At 41.0% G+C, this 27,511-nt stretch overlaps 1 protein-coding gene across 1 annotated transcript; it reads left to right on the top strand.

Annotated features, from left to right (window-relative positions):
- The first annotated feature begins 232 nt into the window (after positions 1-232).
- PSMA3 (proteasome 20S subunit alpha 3) lies at positions 233-27,297 on the top strand. The gene is made up of 11 exons (XM_054026003.1): positions 233-342; positions 4,763-4,845; positions 6,878-7,001; positions 7,930-8,031; positions 8,183-8,256; positions 8,916-8,988; positions 14,501-14,566; positions 22,325-22,371; positions 25,890-25,957; positions 26,256-26,320; positions 27,122-27,297. Exons 1-11 carry the CDS (start codon positions 322-324, stop codon positions 27,164-27,166), a joined length of 768 nt encoding a protein of 255 aa, XP_053881978.1. The 5' UTR covers positions 233-321; the 3' UTR covers positions 27,167-27,297.
- The last annotated feature ends 214 nt before the right edge of the window (positions 27,298-27,511 follow it).

Genomic DNA, 27,511 nt, shown 5'->3' with positions numbered 1-27,511 from the left:
CTGCGAGCTGGCCTCCCTTCAGCGACTATTCGAAATATAATGTAGAGCATGCGCAGAACTAGTTCACTCCAATTTTGCTTACGAGACTCCTCCCCGCGTTTCTTCCAATCTCGGGCCGGGCGCGCCGCCGCGGCGGTGACGGGGCCTGCTCTGCGGACGCGCACGTTCACATAGGAACCCACCGCGGGAGCTCATTGGCTGGTGTGCAGCGGACCAATGGGAAGGTGCGTTGGTGAGCGCTGGGGCGCGTGAGCGAGGGGCGGTGTGCGCGTGCGTGGATCGGGTCTGTCCGGCGCTCGCTCTCTGCACGGCTCCGCCGCCATGAGCTCCATCGGCACCGGGGTGAGTGTGTCTCCTCGCCGGGGGGGGCGGGAGGGCAGCTTGAGCCCCCCCCCCCCGGGACCGGGAGGGGGGAGGGAGGGAGGAAGTACTGCCCGCGCGGGCTGGGTAAGGCGTCGCGCCGCTCTGCTGAGTCACGTCGGCCCGCGCGGCTGGTGGGAAAGCGAAAGTGTGAGCGAAGGGAGGGGCCACAGGGCTCTGGGGGGTGGGCAGCGGAGGAGGAGCTAGGGGAGGGGGAAGGGATGGGGGGTCTAGGGGGTAAGGGAGGAGAAGGGGTGGGGGTCTAGGGGGTGGGCAGCGGAGGAGGAGCTAGGGGAGGGGAAAGGGATGGGGGGTCTAGGGGGTGAGCAGTGGGGGTAGGAGCTAGGGGAGGGGAAAGGGATGGGGGGTCTAGGGGGTGAGCAGTGGGGGTAGGAGCTAGGGGAGGGGAAAGGGATGGGGGCTTTTGGGGGGCAAGGAGAGGGGAAGGGTGGGGTTCTAGGGGGTGGGCAGTGGGGGCAGGAGCTAGGGGAGGAGAAGGGATGGGGGGGCTCTAGGCCAAGGGGTTCTCAACTTTTTCCCCCGGAGGTCTCTCCCCCCCAACATGTTTTTAAAAATTCCAGGCTTCAGCCCGGGGTGGGGCTTGAGAGCTGCTGCTCTAGGGCGTGAGGAGAGTGGATGGCGGGGTCCTGTCTGATCGGGAGAATGGGTGCAGGGAGCTCTGGGGGAGGGTGGGCTCTAAAGGGGGGGGGAGTGGGAACGGGTGGCTCTGGGGAGATTGGGTCTGGATGGGTGGGTGCCCTGGGAGGAGGAGTGCGGGGGGGGGCTATAGGAAGTGGGGTGAATTGGGGAGGTGGGGCTTTAGGAGGAGGAGGGAAGGGGATGATGGGGGTGGTGGAGCAATGGGGGCTCTCTGTCCAGCCCCAGGGTACCGATGTCCTTTTCTAAGCCCCATGGATGTGCTCAGCCCCATGATGCCCCCTTCTCCAGTCGCTACTTTGTTTGAAACGGGGCGCTCATCTGCAGGGAGAGATTCAGGATGCCCCTCTCCATGTTCAGATGCATGTTGTCAATGAACTGGGGAGGCTGTGGCTGGGATCGTGCCATTTAACTTATGGGGGATGCTATTTTCTGTGGATATGCAGACTTCACTGGTGCTTGACAAGGGCCTCTGCCACTCTGACTCAGGCTAATGCAGTAAGTGCATGAGACTGTGGCATGGCTCGATCTAGGGGTTCTCACAACAAATTTTTTGGTGGCCTCTGAGAGCAGCCACCAGCTGTTGCTGGTAGCCGCTCTTACAATTTTTCCTAAAATACTTAATTAATTTTAGGAAAAACAAATAAATATGCACATATACATGCCCAAATCATTGTAATTTATTTATGCAGGGTTTTTTCCAGACTCATTAATAAAAATAATGTACAGTTGTGTCTAATCTTTACTGGACCTAAACAGAATAGAAACACAAATACGGTGCTTTGCGTGTTTTGCTTTTTATGGTTGATTTTTTTTTTTTTTTTTTAATTTGCTATCTAGTAAGTCTGACACTGTGAAAAGTGATATTTGTATATTTGTTAATATCACTTTTCACAGCAGACTTACCCATCCCCGGCAAGCTGGGGAACAAATTAAACCCTGGATGGGGAGGTGGATAAGGAGGGCCGGGGCAATGGGGGGGCTGAAAGAGGTAGCGGGGGTTGGGGTGATGGAGAGGTGAGTCCAGGGCTGGATCATGGCGTCCTGCTGCATGGCTGGGGGCCTGGAGGAGGAAGCAGGAATCAGGAGTGATGTGGGGGGAATGTGCCCGGGGCAAGAGCACAAAGCCCTGCCACTGGGGGATGAAGCCTGCCACCACATGGCCAGAGCCTGCTGCCCACCACCTCAGGACTGAAGCCTAAAACCCAATCCCCACTGCCCCTGGGAAGGTGGGGAACTCACACAGATCTCCTGCTCCTAACAGTGTTTGTGGCTTCAGAATGGGGCTGGGACCAATCTCTGCTGGTGGCCCCTGGGGAGGGGCCACTCCTCCCCTCCCCCCCCCATCACCACCCAGAAGGTTGTGGCTGCAAGAAAAACCCCTGGTGGCCGCATTTGAGAGACGCTGGTACGGTACAGACCTTACAGCGGCACAACTGTAGCCGCGCTATGCTGACGGGAGAGAGCTTTCCCGTTGGGATAATTAAACCACCCCCTATGAGCGGCGGTAGCTATGTCGGCGGGCGAGCGTCTCGTGCTGACTTAGTGCTGTCCTCACCAGCACTTTTGTCAGTGAAACTTGTGTTGGTCAGGGGTGTGGTTTCTCACACACACACACCGCCCCTCTTTCCCCCCCCATCCCCCGACAGACAAAAGTTTTACCTGCAAAAGTGCTAGTGTAGACCTAGCCTGCGGCTTAGTGAGAAGATGATTTGTCACTTGTTGGCAGTTCCCGGTTCATTAAGAATGAATCAGACCTGAAAACTGTTTCCAGGGAACAAGGGAAGTCTGGGTTAAACTTGCATATTCATAATAGTTGGGTGCTTTCATGAAACATCTACTTTTTTATTCTTCTGCCCCTTGCTGCACCAGGCATGCGCAAACTCCACAGTACTTAGATGATTAAGGGTCTGTCTACACTGTAAAAACACCCCACAACTGTGGCAGAGTGTTTCAGAGCCAGGGTCAACTGACTTGGGCTCATGGTATGCGGCTAAAAATAGCACTGTAGATGTTTCCACCCAGGCTCTGAAATGTGGTGAGGAGAGGTGGGTGTAGATATACCCTGAATTTCCTTGGACCAAGAATAATACAGTTACACGCAGAGCTCAGTTAGTGCTAGACCTATTTGGCCAGCAGGCAGCACTGTTCACCAACATCACTCAAATGCCCACTGACCTCTCACACCATCTGCTGTACGTGTTGCCTAGGTACCAAAGATGAAGCCCCGGTTTGTGGAAAAGCTTAAACGTTATATGTGAGAAGTGCTTTGAGATTGTCATATGGAATTTGAGATTCCTTAATGGGTTTGAATTATGGAATGAATATCACTGAAGCAAGAGCTTTTTTTAAAAACTAAGCTAACCAACATTGAGTTTACTAATTTACTTTGAGTTTATATACGTTCACTAAAAGGGAACTGTCTGAATTTTTTTTTTTTAAAGTACTGCCCCCTTTATTTACATGAAGTAAATATCAACATGAGTGAACCATTCTTACATGTTAAGATAAAATGGTCAGTTTTCAGAATGGAGAGAGTCTAAATAATGGTGTGTCCCCTGGGGTCTGTATTGGGACCAGTCCTGTTCAACATATTCATAAATTATCTGGAAAAAGGGGTAAACAGCAAAGTGGCAAAATTTGCAGATGATACAAAACTACTCAAGATAGTTAAGTCCCAAGCAGACTGCAAAGAGCTACACAAGGATCTTACAAAACTGGGTGACTGGGCAACAAAATGGCAGATGAAATTCAGTGTTGATAAATGCAAAGTAATGCACATTGGAAAACATAATCCCAACTATACGCATAAAATGGGGTCTAAATTAGCTGTTACCACTCAAGGAAGAGATCTTGGAGTCATGGATAGTTCTCTGAAAACACACTCAATATGCAGCAGCAGTCAAAAAAGCGAACAGAATGTTGGGAATCATTAAGAAAGGGGTAGATAATAAGACAGAAAATATCATATTGCCTCTATAAATCCATGGTATGCCCACATCTTGAATACTGTATGTGGATGTAGTCGCCCCATCTCAAAAAATATATTGGAATTGGAAAAGGTTCAGAAAAGGGCAAGAAAAATGATTAGGTGTATGGGACAACTTCCATATGAGGAGAGAGAAATAAAACCCGGACTTTTCAGCTTGGAAAAGAGATGACTAAGGGGGGATATGATAGAGGTCTATAAAAACATGACTGGTTTGAAGAAAGTAAATAAGGAAGTGTTATTTACTCCTTCTCATAATGCAAGAACTAGGGGTCACAAATGAAATTGGTTTAAAACAAACAAAAGGAAGTTTTTTTTTTTTTTTTCACTCGGTGCACAGTCAACCTGTGGAACTCCTTGCCAGAGGATGTTGTGAAGGCCAAGACTATAACAGGTTCAACAAAGAACTAGATAAGTTCATGGAGGATAGATCCATCAATGGCTATTAGCCAGGATGGGCGGAGATGGTGTCCCTAGTCTGTTTGCCAGAAGCTGGGAATGGGCGACGGGATGGATCACTTGATAATTACCTATTCTGTTTATTCCCTCTGGGGCACCTGGCATTCGTGTCGGAAGACGGGATACTGGGCTAGATGGACCTTTGGTGTGACCCCGTATGGCCGTTCTTATGTCCTTATACAGATTTTCTCCAGAAACTCACTTTAAGACTTTGCATAGAAAAATAGTTTAGTACTACCGCTATGAGGGCTCTATTTGTAACTTTTTTTATGCTGAGTAGTTTTTCTTCCTTTACAGTATGACCTGTCAGCTTCCACATTCTCTCCAGATGGCAGAGTATTTCAAGTTGAATATGCTATGAAAGCTGTGGAGAATAGTAGGTAAGAGAAATGTCTTTGTTTTACTTCACCTATTTCTTTAAAAATGACAAGAAAAATGCGAGTAGGGCAGATAGTTAAAATCGCATTGCAAAGAAAATTGTACTCCTGAAATAAGTGATGAGCCAATTTTGTGACTGTATTCCTCTCAGGAAGCTCTTCAGATTAAATATAAAGGGAGTGTAATCGTTCTTATTTGTTCAATAGTATGGAGGAACAAAAATTATAAAGGCATGTTTTGAGAGACTGCAAAAGAAGGTAGTAAATTATTCATGTGTGCTAAGTGTAATAAAATCTCATACTTTGGGGCAAAAGCTGATTGCATAGGTCCTTAATATATGTAAGGTGCTTATCTATTATGGTAATAGGCTATATAAATACCAAAAAGGCCATTTTAGAGATGGTGAATTGAGGCACTGAGAAGTCAAGTAACTTGCTCAGGACCACGCAGGTTTGTAGTAGTCTCACTGGCTGTTGCCAGTTTCTTAAAGAATGATGGTTTGGCTAAAACTACAACGTCAGCCTCCCTAAGACTAACTATGTTCCTTCAGGCATATGCCAGGTGACAGCTATAAAAATGTAAATACTCTATTGTGTTGTAGCACAATCTGGATGTGTTGACTAGTAAATGCAGTGAGGTTTGGATTGGATCATCCTGTGTTTGTACAGTAACTGGTCTTGATCCAGGTCTCTGGATACTATTGCAATAGAAACAACATAGTTCAAAATAACTCTGTGTGGTACTCCAGCTAGTATGAATATCTAATATCTTGGGAGTATATCACCCTTTTAGTGACTTCATCAAATGCTTTTAAAGATCTCTTACCATCTGTAATACCATCCTAAAAGTAATTGTAGAATGGTCCATAAATCTTAAATATGCATCCAAAACTATTTTGTACTAATCCTCACTATGATCTGGACCAATTGGTAAGAACTATTTAATTTCACTGAAGTGCATGTTCTAGTGATTTATCTTCTCTTCTTTATTCACTTGGTCAGTAAGACTTTTTGATGTGTCTAGATACTTTAATGTTAGGCACTTAAAGGACATGATTTAGCCCCATGGAGGGAGGAGGGAACTTGTCAGTGTTGCACTTTATGGCAGTGGTTCTCAAACTTATTTGATCGAACCCCTCCCCCCTTCTCTGTAGCTGTTTACACCTCCTGCTCTCGCCACACAAGTACATATACGGCCGCCCAACTCTGAAGGCAGAGTGGAGAGTGGCGGCTACTGGCCAGGTACCCAGCTGTGAAGGCAACACTGTCACCAGCAGCAGTGAAGTAACAGTGGCATGGTTTGGCATTGCCACGCTTACTTCTCCGCTGCTGCTGGTGGCGGTGCTGCCTTCTGAGCTGGATGCCTGGTCAGCAGCTGCTACTCTCTGGCTTCCAGCTCTGAAGGCAGAGCTGCTTCTCACGCCACCCCAGAATTCATTCTGCGCTCCCCAATTTGAGAACCTCTTCCTTACAGAGTAGGTAGGGGCCATGGCCCTCCTAACTTAGTGATGACAACAGATTCTTGAGATATTTGTGCCACTGCCTGGGCACTCTCAGGAGCTGTGTTCCTATTTTTATGATTATATGCTTATTGGGAGAGAGGGGGTTTGAAGTAAAATAACACATCCATGTAAATGCTCCCACTGCAAAACTATAGGAAACCTGCAGGTTTGAAGGGAGAACTGTTCCCCACCCACGTCCCTCAAACTATTTAGTTCTAGATGTACAGAGTGTGTGTGAAAACTTCCTTGTGTAGGATGGGAAAAAGGGAAATGCTGTGCCGCTTTCTTATAGAAACACCGAGTAACTTCAGTGGGTCTTACTCTTTTCCTCCCCATCTTCAAGACAGCAGTGAAATCATGGAGCAGATCTACCTCACTTTAAATTAAGCTGTCTTGTACTTCAGTCCTGCACCCGTTTAACTTTGATGAAGAAATGCTAAAATAACTTTCCAACATCACTCCTAGCTATTTAGTGGGGTTTTTTTTGTTTTTTAAAAAAATCTTACTCTTCTTATATTTGACTTGTCTTTCAGTACAGCAATTGGCATAAGATGTAAAGATGGTGTTGTCTTTGGAGTAGAGAAACTCGTCTTGTCCAAGCTTTATGAAGAAGGTTCCAATAAACGTCTCTTCAATGTTGATCGACATGTTGGAATGGTGAGGTGCTGCAACACTTTTTGCTTTTCTCCTATGAATTAGGAAAACGTCACAGAAAATGGATAGTCCATTGCATAAATATAGCCAATATTAAATAGCTCTTGAAGTACTGTATCCCAACGCTTCTAAACTTGTAGTCAGAGAAAAGTCAAGGGACATTTAGACAAATCTGATTCTGAATTCTGTGTGTGCACTTCTAGTCCTGTTTGTGGGTATGTGTATAAACCTGTTCATGTACAAGCAAAATCTCACAGTAAAATGGGAGGCTGATCTGTGATATTTACTCATTCTAGAAAAAAGCAACAAAGAGTCCTGTGGCACCTTATAGACTAACAAATGTATTGGAGCATAAGCTTTCGTGAACGAATACTCTCTGTTGCTTTTTACAGATCCAGACTAACACGGCTCCCCCTCTGATACTTGACACTCATTCTAGTGTTAACTTTCTCTGGTTTCTTTCTCTATGTGCATTAAAACAAATGCAAATGTAATGCTGCCAGAAGAAGGGTAGGTGTTGCTGCAGTTCAAGAAGTCTTAAAATCCAGGGGGGGAAATATATAATATACTGTGAAGGCTACTTGTCTATTTTTTCCATGTTCTCATGCTTTTTGTTTATATTAAGTTAATCTTACAGCTTACATAGAAGTTGGATCTTAAAAGTATACCTGTATTTTATGTGGTTTACACGAATACATCAATTATGTGTTTACTGAATAATTTTAAAAAGGTTTGATACTTGATTGGTGTTTTTTCAGCTTGAGAGGTGTAAAGTCTGGTTTGGTCAGTTTTGAAAGGGCATGTGTATGTTAAACCTGTTTAAGTCACAGTAACAGAATTAGACGTTGTCTAAAGTTTGTCAGTTACCTTGCAAGAAACAGCGGTAATTTATCTGAGTGTTGACTTTAGCCGGTGATACTCTTCATTTCAGGCAGTAGCAGGACTCCTGGCAGATGCTCGTTCTTTGGCAGACATAGCTAGAGAAGAAGCTTCTAACTTTAGATCCAACTATGGCTATAATATTCCATTGAAGGTAAGTAACTGGTGCTTTTAGCACAAATTAATTCTTTAGGTTTCCTTAGATCCTGTGACAAGGAAGGTAGCCTGTTTTGAATTGTTTTACTTGAGGCATGTTTATTTCATTAAATTAAATGGTCTAAAACTCCTCCCTTTCCCCCCCCCAGCATCTTGCCGACAGAGTGGCCATGTATGTACATGCCTACACGCTATACAGTGCTGTCAGACCTTTTGGCTGCAGGTATGAGTTTTTTAAATACTTGTGCTTGATTGTGAGAATTTTTATTCAGTGCACAATAGAGAAATCGATCTTGGGTATTTATAAGGTGTTTTTTCACCTTGGTGTATCTGTGCCACCGCGTGTGTGTATCTATCTATCTATATCCTAAAAACAAGTGTAATTATATTGGTAATATTGAGGAGTTCATATGTCTGTGTAAAGATGCATTTGATTACTAGGTAAAATATCTAATTATTCCTAAATTTTAAAACTGAGACGCTTGTGCTGGTAACTTCCATGGGAATCACGAAAGCAAAATTGTCATTTGAAAATTTACTTCTCCGGCCCTGTAGCTAAGTGAGGCATTGTAAATACAGTGCTGTTTATCTTAAATGACAGTCCAAGGGACCAATAAGTCAGTGACTTAAGACAGATGACCTTTTGCTATAGGTCGAGCAAAATTGTACTGACAACTTTGGGGATGAGGGTACCCAAAAGGTTAAGATGAGTTTCTTGTTGGAAGGTAGTATATAGTGGAGGTTTCACTGCAAGAGCAATGATGAGACCTTGTTGTCTATTGTGTGCAAAAAAAAAAAACCCCAAGGCAGTATAATTAATCTTTGTGATTTTTGTAGCACCATGCTTAACTTGTCTTCTAATATCTCATTTTCTTTATTCAGTTTCATGTTAGGGTCTTACGATGAGGATGATGGCGCTCAGCTTTACATGATTGACCCATCAGGTGTTTCATATGTGAGTATTTTGAAATAGCCTCAAATATCTTCTGACCTAATAGTTCCTAATAGGGTCATGGAGTATAGGATTTTCTCTTTGGATAGTGGTCACTACTGCTGGATGACAGTTGAACTGGTAGTGTTGTATGGCACTGGTGTGGCTTGTCTGTTTGCAAGCTAAGTACTCTTGAGATAGACCTCTTCAAAATCACTGTCAATTGTAATTGACAGTGTTTCTCACACCTGGTTTCACTTATTTGTTAAAGATGAGTGTCGAGGACTTTTTGGAAAAGTAGCTTGTCTGTTAAGCCCCTCTGCTAAATGTGTCAGAAACCCAGCACATCACTTTATTTGTTCTGTCTTCTGAAGTCAGGTATTAGTGGATGCGACTCTGACGCAAAAAGTGTGTGGCATTGTAGTAAGAGTCCCACTTACTAATAGCTACTGCCAAGTAGACTCCCTTAAGACACTGCTTTAATAATGTCAGATCAGGACAGACACATCTCTTGTAAATCATAATGCTTGACAGGGCTATCTCTGAATAGTCAGCTACAGGACAATACAAGACCATAGACAACAGCAGGAAGTGTAGTACTACTGTAACAGCAAAGCCCTGCACATTTTATATCCCTAAGGATGAAGATAATTTGTAAGGCAAGGAAATCTTTCAAAGTGTGGATAGCTAAGGATAGTCTCTAAACCTTGATCTGAATTTCCTGACTTCGTTTTCATTTGTGACCTAGAGATATATTCTACACAGAGTATATTAAAAGAATACTAAGGCTGCAAAGACTCAGAAGTTAAATGTTAGAATTAAAGTTGCATCTGCTTAAAAAGGCTTATGGTTACGTGGGTCCTCCCATTTACCTTTTTTAAATGTTGGCACTCCAGCTGTTTTCAGTCTTGTGGAACTCTCCCAGTACACCAAGATTTCTTAAATATCAATATCAGTGGGTCAGAGCTCATCAGCCAGTACTTTTAAACCTCCTGCATGCAAGATACTGTTTAACACCCTCCCTAGTCACATTTTTCAATAGAAAGTATTTCACTATCAGTGTAAGCTGTGAATACATCACCTGGCTTCTTTCCAAATACGGAACAGAAATGTACTGACTACATCTGCCTCTTCTTTATCAACAGCTTTTCCATCCCTGTTGAATAACTGACTGATACCAGTGCTAGGTTTTCTTATGTTCCTGATATTTAAAAAATTACTACTTACTGTTAATCCTTCTGGTGGTAGCTTTTTTTCCATTTATACCTTTAGCTTTTCCTGTCAACTGTCTGTATTTAATAACTGATAATTTTTAGTCTTTCCTGTTGACTTCACCTTTCTGTTGATTACGATTTTTTTTTATTGCTGCTTTCATTTCTCTTTCTTAGTTAGGATTTTTTTTTTAAACCAAAGAATCCATTCTTTATTGACACTGGAATTGTAGAGTTTGGGGGGCATCTAGTAATGTTTTCTTAAACAACTCCTAAATATAATTCACATTTGTATTGTTTAAATTTTTCCTCCCACTCACTCACTCGTGACCATAATTGTGTTAAACTTTGAGAAATTGGCCCTATTAAAGCATGTGTGTATCCTGTGGTGTATATACATATTAGGTCAGTGTTATATTACTTCACCATTGACTGATTACTGTTGAAACTGTTGTGCTGCAAAGTTTAAATTTTACTTTGGAAATTTCAGCTAATGGTTTATTTTCATAGTCTTGTTTGAATATATTTAAATACTTAAGTTGGGCATGACAGTTGGGCTTGTGAATACAATATTCACATAGAATCTGACACTTTGTATTTTATCCTAATGAGCACATCTCTGAGTAAAAATATTTTACTATAGCAAATGTCTAATAGATATATACTAACCATAACAAGCACAGTATTGGTTAGCTATTCCTAGCTAGTTTTAGACAATCTCCCATCAATGTCTACAGTAGCTTTTTATGGGAAATCTTCTCGTTCCATGCACAGGACTAGCCACACAGGGGGAACATCAGAGCCTCTGTAAAGAAGGTTTTAAATGACTAGGAAACTATGGTAATAGGTATATCTCCAGATATTATATTATCTCATAGAACTGGAAGGGACCCTGAAAGGTCATTGAGTCCAGCCCCCTGCTTTCACTAGCAGGACCAAGTACTGATTTTGCCCCAGATCCCTAAGTGGCCCCCTCAAGGATTGAGCTCACAACCCTGGGTTTAGCAGGCCAATGCTCAAACCACTGAGCTATCCCTCCCCTCCAAGGTAGGTAAAATGGAAATTAGGAGGCTACGAATTTGAAGAATAGCCAAAGATCTGAAAAAGCAAGTAACACGTTCTTTATTATCAGAAGCAAGAAACATTGAGAATCTATGGGTCTACTGCATGATAGAGTGTAAAAGATACAATTAAAGAGGATCAGGTTTCTTTGCATCAGTCTTTACTGCAGGGGATATTGTGGAGGTATCTTTATTCCCTGATAGGAGTAGGTATCAAGAGAAGTTGCTGGAACTAATTGATAAATTAAAGAGTAGCAAGTTACCAGTGCTAGATGGCATCCATCCAGGAGTTCTGAAGGACTTTAAGAATGAAGTGGCTGATCTGTTAATAAGAATATGCCATGTCTCAATATACTGGAGGGTAGGAAATGCTGTACCTATTTTTAAAATAGTTGCTGGGATGATCTTGGAATTGAAGACGTGTAAACCTTTCGTTAAGCTGATTCAAAACTGGTAGAACTACTACTGTACACAACCTGTGGAACTCAGTGCCACAGGATATCATTAAATCCAAGGATTTAGGATTCAAACATTATTAGATATCTGTGTATTGAGAGTGTTCATGCTTATATAAGGGTAAAAACTTAATTTTTTTTAGAAAAGATGTAAACCCTATATGCTTCAGGTTATAGCTAACATGAATGAGGTTAGCAAGAAACTACCTTTGTGGACAGATTATTCCATAATTGTCCACTATAGGGCTTCTTCCTCTGAAGCATCTGGTACTAGCCACTGTCAAGAGGCAGACTGGACTAGATGGACCCATAGGCATTTCAACCTTGTGTTTCAGTAGTTTGTGTATTACTTTGACTTCTGTGCTGTGAGATATAAGAAGGTGAGTCACTGATGTATATCTCCTTCCTTCATCAAATGGTATACATGATTGAACTCCACTGTATTTACCACTGTGCTTGCAGTGCGAAAATTAGGAAATTAATATTTCCTTTGTGACTAAACAAATGTTTGGTGACCACCTCTCCCATCTAAGCATGAGGAATATAGAAAATGTATTCTGCGAAAACACTCCAGAGTATGTGAAACTTTTAAAGCTGCAGTTTTGGGGGTCCAACAAAAATCAGTAAGAACAGCTAGGCTTTAACATACAAGATGCTTCAAGGCAGATAACACACAAGTGAGAGTTCTGCAAAGGAGAATGATAGGAAGGGACAGATGGCATGAGGGAGATGTTGGGAAAACAGTATATGTTAATTCCCAGAGATGGATATATGTTGTACAACCAAACTGACTTTTTTGGGGTGGAAGTGATGACGTAATTCAAATGGAATGTTTAGTTTTGTATGCGGTGTTGTAGCCATGTTGATCCTAGGATATTAGAGAGAGAAGGTGGATGATGTAATATCTTTTATTTGACCAACTTCTGTTGGTGAGAGAGACAAGCCTTCGAGCTCACACGGAGCTTTACTTCAGGTCTGGGAAAGGTACTCAGTGTCACAGCTAAATACAAGGTAGGACAGATTGTTTAGCATGAGTAGTTAACACATTTCAAGGGACCATTCAAGATGAAGTGGCCTGTTAACACCTCTCTATTCATGGGGGGAGGGCGGGGGAGAGGAAGGGGGAGAGAGCAGTTGGGCAGGGGAGGGCTTGCTAGTGGATTATATAAATTATTGTAATAACCATAAGTCTAGTATGTCTATTCAGTCCATTATTTTTAGTGTCTAGCTAAATTATGAATTTAAGCTCTCAGGCTCATGTTTTGAAAGTGTTGTGCAGTTTTCCTTTGAAGATGAGGACTGATAGGTCAGATATAGAGTGATCGCTTTGTGAAAAGTGTTCACCCATGGGTGGAGGTGATGGGGTATTTTTGTCTTTTGTCATTTTCCTAAATTCATTTGAGAGTGTAGTGATTGGTTTCACTCACATAGTTGCTATCTGGGCATTTAATGTGCTGGATGAAGTACACCACATTATGATAGGCATGTGTAGGACCCATTGATCTTGAAAGTTGTGTTGTGGGGAGCGTTGATCATTGTAGCAGTGGAGGGGTGCACTCCACTAGAGAAATAGATCACATCATGGAATGGACCATCCAAATACCACGAAAGAAGTGGCTTCAACATAGAATTTAAACCTCCTCCAACTGCACACCCCTAGGTGTGACCTGCCACCACGCACTGGAACCCATACAGGGTACCATCAAATAGCTACAACCCATAATTGATGGGGACCCCATCCTGAAGGAAATCTTTCCTGAATCCCCTCTTCTGGCCCTGACCTCTTCAAGCTCATCAGAAGCAAACTCCTCACAGACCAGGACATACTAACTCAAAGCGGCACCAGACTGCCAGAATCACAGATGCAAAACCTGCATACATATCTCCACTGCTACAATGATCAGTGCTCCCCACAACACATCTTTTAAGATCCATGGGTCCTCCGCATGCCTATTCATCCAGTGCACGAATGATAGGAAGGGACAGATGGCATGATCTGTTCCTCATCCAGTGCACTAAATGCCCCCATAGCAACTATGTGGCTGAAACCACACAATCATTACGCTCTCGAATGAATGTAGGAAAATGCTAAAAGACAAAAACACCATATCACTTATGGGTGAACACTTTTCACAAAGTGATCATTCTATATCAGTTCTCATCCTCAAAGAAAACTTGCACAATGCTTTCAAAAGACAAGCCTGGAAGCTTAAATTCATAACTTTGCTAGACACTAAAAATCATGGACTGAATAGAGAGACTAGATTTATGGCTTATTACAACTATCTGCAACCCCCTAACCACCCCCCTCCCTCATTTCCACCCCAGATGTTTCCCCTACCCCCTTCCCTTCCTCCTTATGACTTCAGGGGTCACCTTGAATGGTCCCTTGAAATGTGTTAACTGCTTATGCTAAGCAATCTGTTCAAACCTTGTATTTAGCAGTGACACTTTGAGTTAATTTCCAGTCCTAAAGAAGAGCTCTGTGTAAAGCCCGAACACTTGTCTCTCACCCACAGAAGTTGGTCCAATAAAAGATATTACTACGCCCACTTTGTCTGTTAAGTTTTTGGGAGTTTTCACTTATTCTGTTAAAACACCAGTATAAATAGGATTCCGCTCTGAGGAATTTACTGAGAAGGATGTTTTGTTGTTACTGTAATATTACCTACAGGTATACTCCGAGTTCTACATCGTAAACTACAACACTTCACTGAGTTCTTACAGCTAAAGAATATTAAAGAAACCCTCCCTATAAGAAAAATGATAACCAAACTTTAACTAATCTCTTCTTTTGTTGCTTTTATAGGGTTATTGGGGGTGTGCCATTGGTAAAGCCAGACAGGCTGCAAAGACAGAGATTGAAAAACTTCAGGTAGGATGGTATTAACAATATAATATACAGTATATCCAATTATTTTGTATTAATCCATTTCAAGACCGATATTCCTAGCTGCCACTGTTGTGCTGTAACTTTTAGGTTTTTGAAGGTAAGGTTTAGTGGGCGTCAGTGCATTCTGGCACAAGGGAGGTTAACAAGTAGATGAAGCTACTTGCTCTGTGTAGGAACATTTCCCTAAAGCCCACTGTGATTGGAACATCCCCTAAAGAACAATGAATGGCGCTGCAGCCCCATCTTTCCCATGCTGAATGACCAGTGGAATACTAGGAATTGTACTAAAATATACTGTCGTGGAGAAGTAAGATCAGAGATAGTTGTTCTCATCAGGTGAAGCACCAGCCAGTGGTCTTGCTCCCTTTCAATATACTTGTTGAGTATCATGTTGATATCATTTTTTTTCTAAGAATTTCTTAAAGCAGTATATAGACATGTAGCATAAAAAGCTTTATTGACATGAGCTTGGATGGCTATATTAATGATGACTGGCAAAGTAACTTGTGAGTTTTGCACCACCTGTACCAGCTAAACTTGAAAACCAACTGACACTGTCAAATGCAGTATATACAGAACACAAACCACTTTTAGAACTGTTTCTGTTAAAACTTTACCCTCCACCTATGAAGTTTGGTTCACATAAATACAACTGTCCTGGCCTCCAAGTGAGAGGTTTAAAAACCTCAAAATAATGTAATTACTGTGAAGTCAGATTCTGAGATCCTCCAAAGCTAATGAAGGGCTCCATTGGAAAACTAGGTATCTCCTCTTCCCAGTGGTAGAAAGCTCCTGTTTTTACATTTGAAGTCACAGATGATGGATTTGAAACTTTACTGATCCAATACTGGAACATTGCCCAACTTTCCCCACAAGCCTGTGTAATTTGGGGAGGGGGCAGTAAAAGGAGTCCTCTTATAGAAATCTATTTTCTTTTGTGAGGAGAAGGCGGGGAGAAGAAGCACTTTGAAGTTGCTCAGAGGTCTGGAAAGTTCAAATCCATCCCAGGAGAAATGGTTTAGTAGACCCAAGCATAGGTGAAGTAATCAAAAGTATGTGGGGTAAACTGCATTTATTAAATGAATATTGAGCCACATATGAGGGAGTGTGTTATTACTTAAATTGTTTCAGGATTGCAAAGAAACTTGCAAACCAATATGTTAATGTATTACTATTAACAGGAGAGGTTGGGACTTTCTCTCCCAAAGAGCTCAGTTAACCTGCAAATATCAATCATTCACACCTTTGTTCTATAGTGCTCCTGAACTCAGTTAATTGTGTAAAATACAAATTATTCATCTAATAACTTGCATATGTTGGACAACCTTTGACTTAAGAGTGCAAAAAATGGATTGCTTAGCTTGTGCTAGAGATTATGTAGGGCTTTCTGTGATTTGGTGGAAAACTGGTAAAGGTGGTTTCTAGCAAATGGAGAAAAATCAAATTGCAGTTATGGACTAATTCATTCATTGATTGTGTTGCTCCTCAGTGTGAAATGGACTAACAACAACTAAGTCTTCATGAAAATATTTATTTAAACTGAAAGTCCAGACACCTTAAGCATGATAGTGTTCCTATGTGTGAATTACATCAAAACACTATGAAGAAATACAATTATACTTGTTCAGTTTTGGTGTAAAAAATTAGATTGAGGCATTCAAAAATACTGGTGGCTTATAGCAGTCAGCCCTGCCTTGATCTAGAAACTCCCTCTTACTAACTTATCTGGGACACATCCAGGTGGTATGAGACAATTTAGCAAAAAGCTCTTGTATGGGTTTTTGTTGAATTCCTGAAACCTGTCAATTTCTTAAACACTTATGAGACTAGAGGAACTAGATTAGTTCAGCATGTTCTCTTCCATAATACTGCAGTTGAATCTTCCTATAATACCATATAAGTATTTTATTTTTAGAAGAAAACGCCTTGTAAGATAAGATTGTTGAAACTTCTTAGAAGTCAACAAACTATAAATGCAACCAACTCTTACATGAACAGTGGAACATCATATACAAAATACAATCTGTTGCCCATAAACTGTGATGATATAGGGAAACCAACCTGCCTTTCTCACTCCTCTTAGCTCTGCTCTGATTAAACAGTGTATTAATTTCCTGTTAATACAGCATTAGCTCAACCATGTAACTAACTGTATAAATTGTTATTATAACACTAAAAATGGTGTCCCAGTATTTTATGTGGGAGTTACAGTAATGCAAAATACAGATAGATTGCATATTATCTTGAGACTTAAGTGATGTCTTTTCTTATCAAAACATTTAAATTTATCCAATGTGCATTTAGACAGTTATGAAAACTAATCCTTGTTTTGGATGACTGCGCTGAAATTTATTTAAACATGTCTCATGCTAATAACTTCTGCAATACTGTTTTAGGATCTTAAATTTAATTTGATTTCTCTTCAGCTCTTGTTTAACTTAATTTTGTTTACTATAAAACACTGTATACACAAACACATAGTACATCTGAGAATATGAACCTAGTGAAACTATTCAGTCCTTTAAAAGAGCAGGAAAAAACTGATTCACCACAAACAGCTCACTTCACCTCCCTCCTGCATTTTTTTTTTTTTTTTTTTTTGACAATCTGAAAACGTACTTAACAGTTCTTAATTTAGAGATCTATGGGAATTTAATCTGGTCCTGGGTTATGCTACTTTTTTTGAGCCACCATTAAAATGTAGCCTATTTTCTATATCTTGTATCTTTAAAAATTGCTTAATTTGATTAATTTTTATAACGAATTTTCATTTAATCTACTGTGTATGTCAGGCTGGATTTAATCGGAGATCTGTCTTAAATTCAGTCTAATGTTCATGCATTGCGTTGAAAATATAGAGGCTAAAAGACAATGCTGACTCTGTATTCTTGGCATCTGAGAAACAATGTTGTCAATTTCAGCATACACAAATTGGTAGACTACACCTTGCTGCATTTGAGTGACATAGCTTACTCCAGAGGGTGTTTATTAATAATGCTTTCTTTGTATGTAGCGCTAGGATTGTAGCCTGCTAATGTCTTCGTTATATCTCCAAATATTGTCTGATCTTATCAGTGGGCCATAATAATAATTCAGTACAAACAAAATAATAATCTCCAACACATATTGACATGGCTGTCATTGTCTGTAGAGAACTTCCAGCTGTTTGGTGGCATTATCATATAATGCAAGGCAGTGTTCCTTCTAATTTTTTCCATCCACGTGCGGAATGAATTTTATGTGCAGCACCAATATCGAGGTAATATGCGGATGTGCGCCATCACCTCCATACTTTCATGGCACCAAGTGCTCCTAACATCCTACTGCTAGTACCTAGCTGGGTCTTAGGGAAGGTCTGTCTGCAGGTGCCGTCTGCAGTACCTATCTGTTCATTCCTACAACCTCCTCCCCACAAGGATCAGTACATGCTTTGCAAAGTATACATATAAATGCATCACTGAAATGCAGCCATCTCTGGGGAGGAAAGTCAGCAGCCAGCTAGGTCAACAGCACAGATTGCACTGTGCAGTAGTTTGGAAAGAGAAGGGGAATTTTTTTCTCTTATGCAAAATACTTGAGATATTTAATGTTCAGACAGGGCTTCATCTGTAAAAGGTCTCATCTGAATGTAAAATACTATACTGCACTTTAGAAATCAAAGTAAATGTTTCTTTTTAAATCAGGACACTAAGGCTTAAAATAATGTAAAAAACACTCAAATTCCCCTTACTACCATCCTCTTGTATTAACAATACAAAACACTTTAAAAGTCCTCCAGCCTATTCAGTCTTCAGCATCAGCTTGGACAATTAAAGTAGCACGGTGAAGTTCAACTTCAGATTCTCATGCACGCATACAATGTTCCAGTGTTTCGGTTATAACAGTAAAATTCACGTCGCTCTGTAAATTTACACAGCACTTTACAAACACGTGGGCTCAGGCAAACGTTCACTTGACAGGAAGTTCTCCCACTTTTCATGAGGCCACTCACATGAGTAACGGCTACGAGTAATAATTTGCAGGATCAGGCCCCTAGATAAATCACGTGTCCTGCTGCCCACAAAAACCTTTGCAAACACTGTGAGGGGAAGTTTAAATCCACAACAGGGAATTGTTGTCACTGGAAATCAGACAAAAATAGTCACAAAAATATATCCATGGAGTCCTAGTTTTGGTAATTTCTTTTAAAACTCAAATAAAAAAGCCAACAATATTTAGTGCTTTTCCTTTATAAATATCAGTGTTTTACAGAGGAAGGTCAATATCATCATTCCCACCTGGAAAATGGGAAACTGAGGCACGGGGGTGGGCGAGGGGGGGAGAGGGGGGTTACAGAGTGAACACCCCAACCCGTGGCCAGAGCAGATACATACTCTCTTTGCAGTTGCTGTAGCAAACCCTGTGATTCCTGCACACTGGTCTAATAACATTTCTTGCCACACCCACTTGATACATGTAACCAAGGCCCTTTTCCATTCCTTAAGCCCCTTTTGGTAGTGGCCTATGCAGAGCTATTGTGGAACCCAGTTCTGTCACATGCAGGAGGTACAGTGTCTTCTGTGGACCCACTGAACAGTTATCCATTTACATGTAGTGTAACCATGACAGTTCTGCTGCAGTGGGGGACTTTCTGTCGCCACCTATGTTCCTGGATGAATTTCAACAAAAGCATGCAAAGCTGACATTCACACTAAGGAGGGTTGCACACAGCAACAATCAGACCCCATAGTTTTCCCAAGGGGAGCTCAACCAAAATCTACTTATCAGAATTTGTCTTAACTTTATTTGTCTTACCTAGAGACTATTCCTTTGCAATCTATAAATGTTAAAGCTTTCATGGAATACTTAACACATGCTCTTACTTCTGAATTCAGAGCACAGTTCAAGTTGAGAGACCATGTTATATTGATCCAGTGACTAACTTCAATGCAATAAAATTTCTGCCAGCTGATCCAAGTAATTGGTCTCTTATGCAATGGTAAGCCAGGGACAGTGAAATACTATTTTTGCCATTTTTTAAAAGCACGAGAAAAAATAACGTAGGTAGGGTAATGGAGAAAAAAAATTAAATGATAGGCAATGTCCAAGAATGAGATTTATAAGACATGAAGTTAAAATTTCTCAACCGGTGTGGAGCTTGCTAGAAGTCTCTCAGGTAGACTGCTGACAGTTTTATTGAGGCATTATCTCCTAGCTAGTCAGAGGGTGAAAAAAAAACAGTCTGCTAATCAAGATACTGTGCTAGAGGGGGAGAGGTGTCTGTCTGGTCCCTGCTGGAGCCCCGATTGGCTGGGGGAGAGAGAGGCGTGTCTCCTGTCCCTGCCGCAGCCCTGGCCGGAGTTGGGGCTGGGGGAGAGAGAGGCATGTCTCCTGTCCCAACGGCAGCCCTGCATGCCCCAAGCTCCCCCAAACCCACATCACTGTCCCCCACTTCACCCTACTGCCTCCATCCACCCTACACATCCTCCACCCTCACCTCTGTGCACACTTGCATGGCCCTTGATGGCCTCCTGTACAGCCGCACAGGTGCACACCTTAGAGGGAACACATGCAAAGCTTGTGTCAGTCTCAAGCTGTAATGCTTCCTAGTAGATGTACCTCACTCAGGATTCTAGGGGCAGGTCTACAGTACGGGGCTCCCTCAACCTAAATTACATAGCTGGAGTCGACATAGCTTAGGTCAATCTTTTGTGGTGTTTACACCACGCTGGGTCGATAGGAGAAACTCTCTTCGACTTTCCATATGTTTCTCGTTCTGGTGGAGTAACAGAGTTGATGAGAGAGGCAGTGGCGGTCAATTTAGCATGTCTTCACTAGACCTGCTAAATTGATCCCCAGTGGATCAATCGCTGCATGTAGATATCTCCCCTCCCCCCCCCCCCCCCGTAAGTAGAGACAATCCCTAGGTTGCCAGAGACTTTGATCTATTTGTCAGGTGCATGTTTGGCACAGATTAACTTTTGATCAAGTTTCAAACATAAAATTAGGAGACGTAGCAAACTGCAAAGTGTCTTGAAGTGATGGACAATATGGCCTGCTGGAGATTACATATAAAAATCTACACCCAGAAAAGAGGGGAGAGGTAAGGAAGTCGCTCCACCTATCATCTTAAAGGAAGTCTTTTCCTTCTTAGTGCTGTCAGATTTTAGATAGCCCAGCATTATAGGGGAACAGCTAAGCATGCTGCAGTGAAGATACAGAAGCTGGGAGGGGAGGTGGTTAGTGAAATATTTTCCATCATAAGTGGTCTACATTATGAAGAACTGCTGTATTAATCACCTCTAGTGGTAGCTGTAAACACTTAATACCTCAAAGTGGGAATCTGTATTCACCCAGGGAAAAGTTTTTTAGTATCTCACAAATTCAGCTTCTTCTGAGACTATTCATGTGCCATCTAATGTTTAAATTTCCCCTGTTACTTTGATTATGAACAGTGAATGATACATGTAACCCTTTGAATGATAAATTCAGTGTCAAGCTTTTGATATTGTCTGCAGGATTAACAAATCTGAGATGGAAAAAGGTGGCCAGGGATAATGTCTAGCCAAAACATGTAGCCTGCAAACCTTTGTAACATCAGAAGACTAATAGATCTCATGCTCTTTCACAAGTAAATTGTGTGCATAAAGGTGACAAGACGGGGTGTAAATTTACCTCATACTAGCCTGCTGTGCATGAGATGTCGGTCTGGGCCTGCTGCTACTCATTAAAATTTCCCTAGTGTGTTCTGATCTACCCTGCTTTGAAATGAGAAGATTAATGCATATGAGGGAACTTTGTGTGCAGCAGCTCATGAACATTTAGCACAAATAGCACAGTAGACTTGTATCCCATCTTGTTGTTCGCTAAGTGTTTGTCCAGATATGAGCGCCACTCCATTAAGAATCAATTATTGGGGAAAGGGAACATAGATCTTCTAGTTTTGTGCCTGCATTAAATCAACGGGGCCCAATGTGCTCCTTTTCCATTATTCTAAAAGGAGGAGGTGGTTGAGATCTGACATTTACGAATGTTTTTACATGAGCTTGTGCCATGCCATGGACCCTGGAATTTAATTTTGTAAATGTTACCATAATCAGGTGTGAAACTTTATTTTGGTCAGCTGTCAGTGACTGCCTCAGGACTCAATGTAACTAGATTAGTTTGAGGAAAAAATGAAAAACTAATCCTATGTTCAGCCTCACAAGGTCTGTCTTATCAAAATTAGACTAGCATTTACTAGTAGGACACTACAGGTAAATGGGAATGCCCTAGAGACTCTTGAAGTATGATTGTTAGAACAGGTGCTAAGATAGAGATTCATCTGTTGGTATGATAGTCTCACGAGTTACAGTCTGTCAAAAGACGTCAAGGTATAATCAGCTAAGTAAAGGTACGTATGCTGAGATTTATAAAAAGCTGTTCTGCTTCTAAGCTGCCAGTTGACAGGAACACAAACTGAAGATCTGCGTGTCTGAGTTGTCTACAACTGAATGAATATGGGAAAGAGTAACTTTTGCGACTCATACAAAAGTAGCAGTCTGAATAAAAAGTGAAAATAAGGAATCATTAGATAACTTAATTTGGCTCTCTTCTTGACCGAGCCTGTGGCAGGATTGTGCAGCAGGAACAAAACGAGAGTAATATACTTCAGTATATTAGCCACCAATATCCCGGCTTTCCCCTCGTGGATAAGTGTTTGTTTTCCAAAAAATATAAAATGTTGAATCCTCAACTAAATTGTACGTTCCTTACCCACAGATGAAAGAAATGACTTGCCGTGACGTTGTTAAAGAAGTTGCAAAAATGTAAGTTTCCTTTCTTCCGGCCTTTCATCCCCAGTGCTCTTATTTTCTTATCCCTCCTTGTGAAAAATAAACATCTCAATAGATCAGTAAAGTGGCCCTAATATGGAACTGAGTCAGTTAAATTAAAAAAAAAAAAAAAAAAAATACTACTCCTGTTCCTAGGGCTGTCCCTGTGTAACTAACTTTGGTAGTTTTACAATCCTCTTCCCTTATTTTAAATGTCTGGTTTTCCCTCCTTCCTTGCTGTGCGAAAGATCTATCCAGCATTGGGAAAACTGACTATACAGAGGAAACAGTGAAAGGAGTCAACTCTTTGTGCTTTTGGCAGCACTACAGAAGCCAAGTGAAAAACGTGTATCTTTATTCTTTCTATTAGTCACGTTAAGTGTTGCTTGGAACAGTGAGTTAAGTGTAGATAAATGTTTGGCTGTGTTCCTACTTTTTAAATGTAAACTGTTGAGAGAGAGAAGCTGGTCATAGTTCATAATACAGAGTTACTATGGAAATAGACCTATGCAAACTTAATGAATTGTGGTTTCAGGTGTTTCCTAGCTTGGCAGTATCTGGGAATGAAGCAAAGGAACACTGTTCCTGGAGAGGGCCTCATTACCACCCCTCTCTTCTCCTTGTTAGCTGCTTAAGGAGCATCACTGCTTGGTTAGGAGAGCAAGTGCAGTGAAACTTATCCAGAAGATGACACGTAGCCTTCTACTATGTGGGTGGAGAAATGATAGGACTTAGCTGACTCCTGGAGGAAACTAACAATCAAATTTGGTATCTGGTGGCACAGTAGCTGCTTAATAAGTTTGAAACATTAAACTTGCAAACAGGTGTTACAAATACCATGTTAAGTAATTAAGACTAGGGAAATATTTTATATATAGTGTACATTAGACAGTCACTTTTCTTTCCTAGTCTGATCTGCTGGCTGCTATGAGCACCCACATACCTCTTGTTGAACTTGAGCACATTTCCCTGCTACTATAAACCCCACAAACACAGGCAAGAGAAAATAGAACTGGGGTGCAGAATTGAAGAAATAAGAGTGAGTCCAGCGTTGGGGGTAGCAGCAGGATTTAATGTGTGTTCTGGAATCTTTCCTACATGTTAACCATAAGGCAGGTTATCTTCCCCTCCATCTAGGACCTTTCCACTGCACACATTGATAGAATCTATCATGAATTGTCTGATTCCACTTTCTTCCCCTTTGGCCTTAACTTTTCCTCTGTACTTATCTTAGTTGTAATTCTCCAACCATATATTTCCTCTGCTTCTAAATATGCTATTTTACTCTTCCTGTTGACCCCACCACTCTAATGAAGGGTCAGCAAGAGACCTCTTAACATCCAGCACTGTAAGGGTGGTGCTTTAACTTTGTACCACCTTCATTCTTCTGAAACTGCCCTTTAGGGATCCCCAACTATCTTTTTGCCTAGATTATTGTAGCTGTCCATATTGCTCACTCTTGTATCTCCTTCCTTCGTTTGTATTTTCATGTTTGTTCATATCAGTATCTCTTTGACCCTTTCTTGCCTAGACATTTTTCCTCAGTGATTTTAAGGCTTTAGTTTCCATTTCTGACACTGAATTGGTCTAATCTGCTGGGTACTTATAAAATGCTGCCTTCACCATGATTCTGTCCTTTGATACTTTGTATGAATTAAATGGTAGATTGAAAACACTTCGGAGCAGGGGTTAGTAGTTTGTCTGAAGATCTGAGCACATTTCCCCTTCAAACTTTTAGCTACTGCAGGAATTACACTGAGTTTCTTAGACAGCTAGTGTGCTTGCCTGTGAAACTTTAATATTAAAGTTTAGTTGCAAATGAGATTCCAGTATTTTTCTAGCAATATCTTAAGAGGCTATGAAGAAATGTACTAGGATGAATCCTTTTTGTACTGGGGCACATGCATGTTCCATACAACAGCTGTCTCAGGTTGCCTTGATGCGTTGAACCAGAGAGCTTAAGAAGGATCTCTGACCTTGATTCTTATTTGAAGCCCTGTGAGCAGGGGGATTGAACTCTCTCAAGCTGCACAAATGGAGGGCAAACTTTCAGTTTTTGGTCTAAGGAATTAGAATGGAAAAGTGAACCACATGGTACTGGAGGCTTGAAATGTTGCATAGCAGCAACTCTGTGCACTTTTCTTTTGACATTTTCAGTTTATCTGCAATCCTTTAACACTACAGTAGCACTGAAAGGCCTTAACCAGTTTGGGGTCCCCACTGCACTAGCAATACAATAGCTGTTGGAGGCAAGCACTTAGTCTCAAAAATAACAGGTGGATGAGACAAAGGGGGGTAAGGGCATGTGAGTTGAGGTAATGAAAGTAGCATGAGCAATTCACAGGATCAGTGCCTACAATCCATGTGATTAATAGCAGGCTTTGAGAGTTCTGATCTTGGTTGGCAAGAAGTCCAGAGCATAGGCCCAATGCAATTAGTGAACTTGTAGGTTCTAGCGCCTCTTCTAGAGGACAAGGGATATAACCACCATTAAAACTACCCATTTTCAGCTTTGCATTTAAGCATCCTAAATTCAAACTTTGAAGAATGCAAGCTTCTGTAACAATTAGAACTGAATGTTTTGTTTAGGAAGTTAACTTGTGCAACTGCTTTGAGGGAGCTGTTGGAGAACATTAACTTGGCTTTTTTTTTTTAGTGTTCCTCATGTGAACAAATAGATTAAGGTTATAAGGTGTTTATATGTTCTTGCAGGACACAGAAATAAGATTCAGGCTCCTAGTCTGGTCATCACTGCCAGTTTTCCTTTTATTTTATAGACTGATGGCTAATTTCAGAACTGTATGTACAGCAACACATGCATAACTTACAATTCTAATTCTGCATGCAATCATGGTAACACAGGGCCGGTTCCATATGTAAATAGGGGCTTGTACACAAGTTACTAACTACAGATGTGCAAGGTGTGTGCATGCACATGTGTGCTATTAGACAACATTTGTAAGTTTGAGCTGTATTTACTCAGTCTTCATTCATTTATTTGTATGACTTGCAGGAGAAATATATTTTTAGGAGAACTACTTGCTGGCTTCGGTTTCATGAATAGTTGAGGCAATAGGTTAAGGGCATCATACTCATGGGATCACTTAAGTGTTATGCTGTCTGTATATTTGACCAGGATACTTGTTCCGCACTTATTACTGGTTATAAGAGACAGCTTGAGTTTAAGACCTTGAGTTAAGGGGTGGTATCTTGGCTGAAAGTTTTACAGTTAGTGAATGCTACTATACAGGGGAGGGAATGTTACTTTCAGCATTTACTTTGTACATTAATGTAAAACTACTCTACAGTACTGGTGTGAGAGTCCTTTAACACGTTTCTCTTGTATGGTAAACAGGAAAATTGTGATACTATAAACTAGCAGGGGAAGAAGGGAGGGGGCAAATAGAACTTTGTAATGTAACTGTTCATTTTGCATATTAATCCTTGGCTTTGGGAAGGGAAAAGGTCAGTGGCTAACTCTTCATAAACATTTTCTTCATTCTTCTTTCTAGAATCTACATAGTCCATGATGAAGTGAAGGATAAATCTTTTGAACTTGAACTCAGCTGGGTTGGAGAAAGTAATGTATTTCATTTTTCCTTGTTTTGTTATCTTTAGCTACACCTTTTGATTATAGAAATGAACAAATTAAAACTGATGGCAGTTCTGTGGGAGTAAAACAAATTCAAGACTCAAATTCTAAACTCCACCCATACTACGGGGAAAGTAACATACCTGTTAATGTTAATACCGGATACCTGTTAATGTTTGTAGTTTCTATTGTTGCTTCTATCATGAAGTTTGTTACTTTGAGATTACAAGTTCCATGCTTATACCAGTAATTTCTAAAGTCTTTATAAATATGGCTTCATTCACAGTAACAAAAGGAAAACATGAAATTGTTCCAAAAGACATCAGAGAAGAAGCAGAGAAATATGCTAAGGTAAGCAATAGAATTTTATTTAGCAGGTTCAAAACTCCATTTTACAAATCCAGAATAGAATAAACCGCACAAAGTTCACTTTGTCTAGTGTTTTGGCAACTAGAAGTGCATTATTTTAAGCAGTTATGAGGCGAATCTAGCCTGGGGTTTTTAGATTAAAGTGATTCAGAAACAATTACCTGAAACTTTGGAGGGAAGAATAAAAAGAAAGTAATCCAGTGGCATCTTCAGCTGATCACATGTGCATTCAACAACGTATGGTTCAAGTCTTGTACAGTGGGCATGTTTCTCCTTGCCTAGATAAGACAAACCAAATGCATTAAAAAAATTAATCTAAACAGAGAACTGACCGTAGTAATGAGTTATATCCAGTACACTAACCCTTTAAAACACAAATTGACTAGGAAAAATAGAAGCAATCGGTGCATGTATCAGTTCTGCATTTGTTTTGGAAGTGATGGCTGCACTTCACTAGTGTTTCTTGTACACTGAAGTTGCAGTATTGACACTTTCCCATGCAACACTATTATTGACTGCCACAGGGTGCTATGCAATCCATGTAGATACAGGGCCTTGTTCTCTACTGCTTTAGTTTATCTGTACAAAGTGGATGCAATACAATTACCACACCAAAATTTCCTACTCACTTATAGTGAACTAGTGTAAATGACTATACCAGGTATATAGCTTTAAAGAATCAGATACTTTGTTGAATGTAGGCTGACTCCTGGGACTTGCAAGGTAGCCACTGAACAAGACCTAGGAGTTGCTTATGCTTATTTATTTATTTATTTTAAACAGGAGTCTTTGAAAGAAGAGGATGAATCAGATGACGACAATATGTAACACATTGTTACTTCAAGACAAGTTTCAATTTTCTTAATTTGTAGTAGCCATTAATGTGTTAGCTATGGATTATTATTTACTTGCTGGAAAGATGTTAACTTGCACTAAAATAAATTTTCCATTTACTATCAGGTCATGGTTCAGACTTTGTTTGAAAATTGGACATAGCTGTGTTGACCTATGGGGAAAAAAAGACAAGATATTGCCTCTAAGCCTGAATTTTAGTAAACTTCTGTGCCAAAAACCATGGTGTCAGTGAAATAGAGGATATTTGGCAACCTGGTGGTTTTTCCTCAGAGTGCACCAGCATACTTAAGTCTCAACTTTATGTACATCAAAGACAAC

This window comes from Malaclemys terrapin, chromosome 4 (genome assembly GCF_027887155.1).
Source record: "Malaclemys terrapin pileata isolate rMalTer1 chromosome 4, rMalTer1.hap1, whole genome shotgun sequence".
Lineage (NCBI taxonomy): Eukaryota > Metazoa > Chordata > Testudines > Emydidae > Malaclemys > Malaclemys terrapin.
Note: the sequence above shows the minus strand (reverse complement) of the source record. Positions and strands in the feature narration are given on the sequence as shown.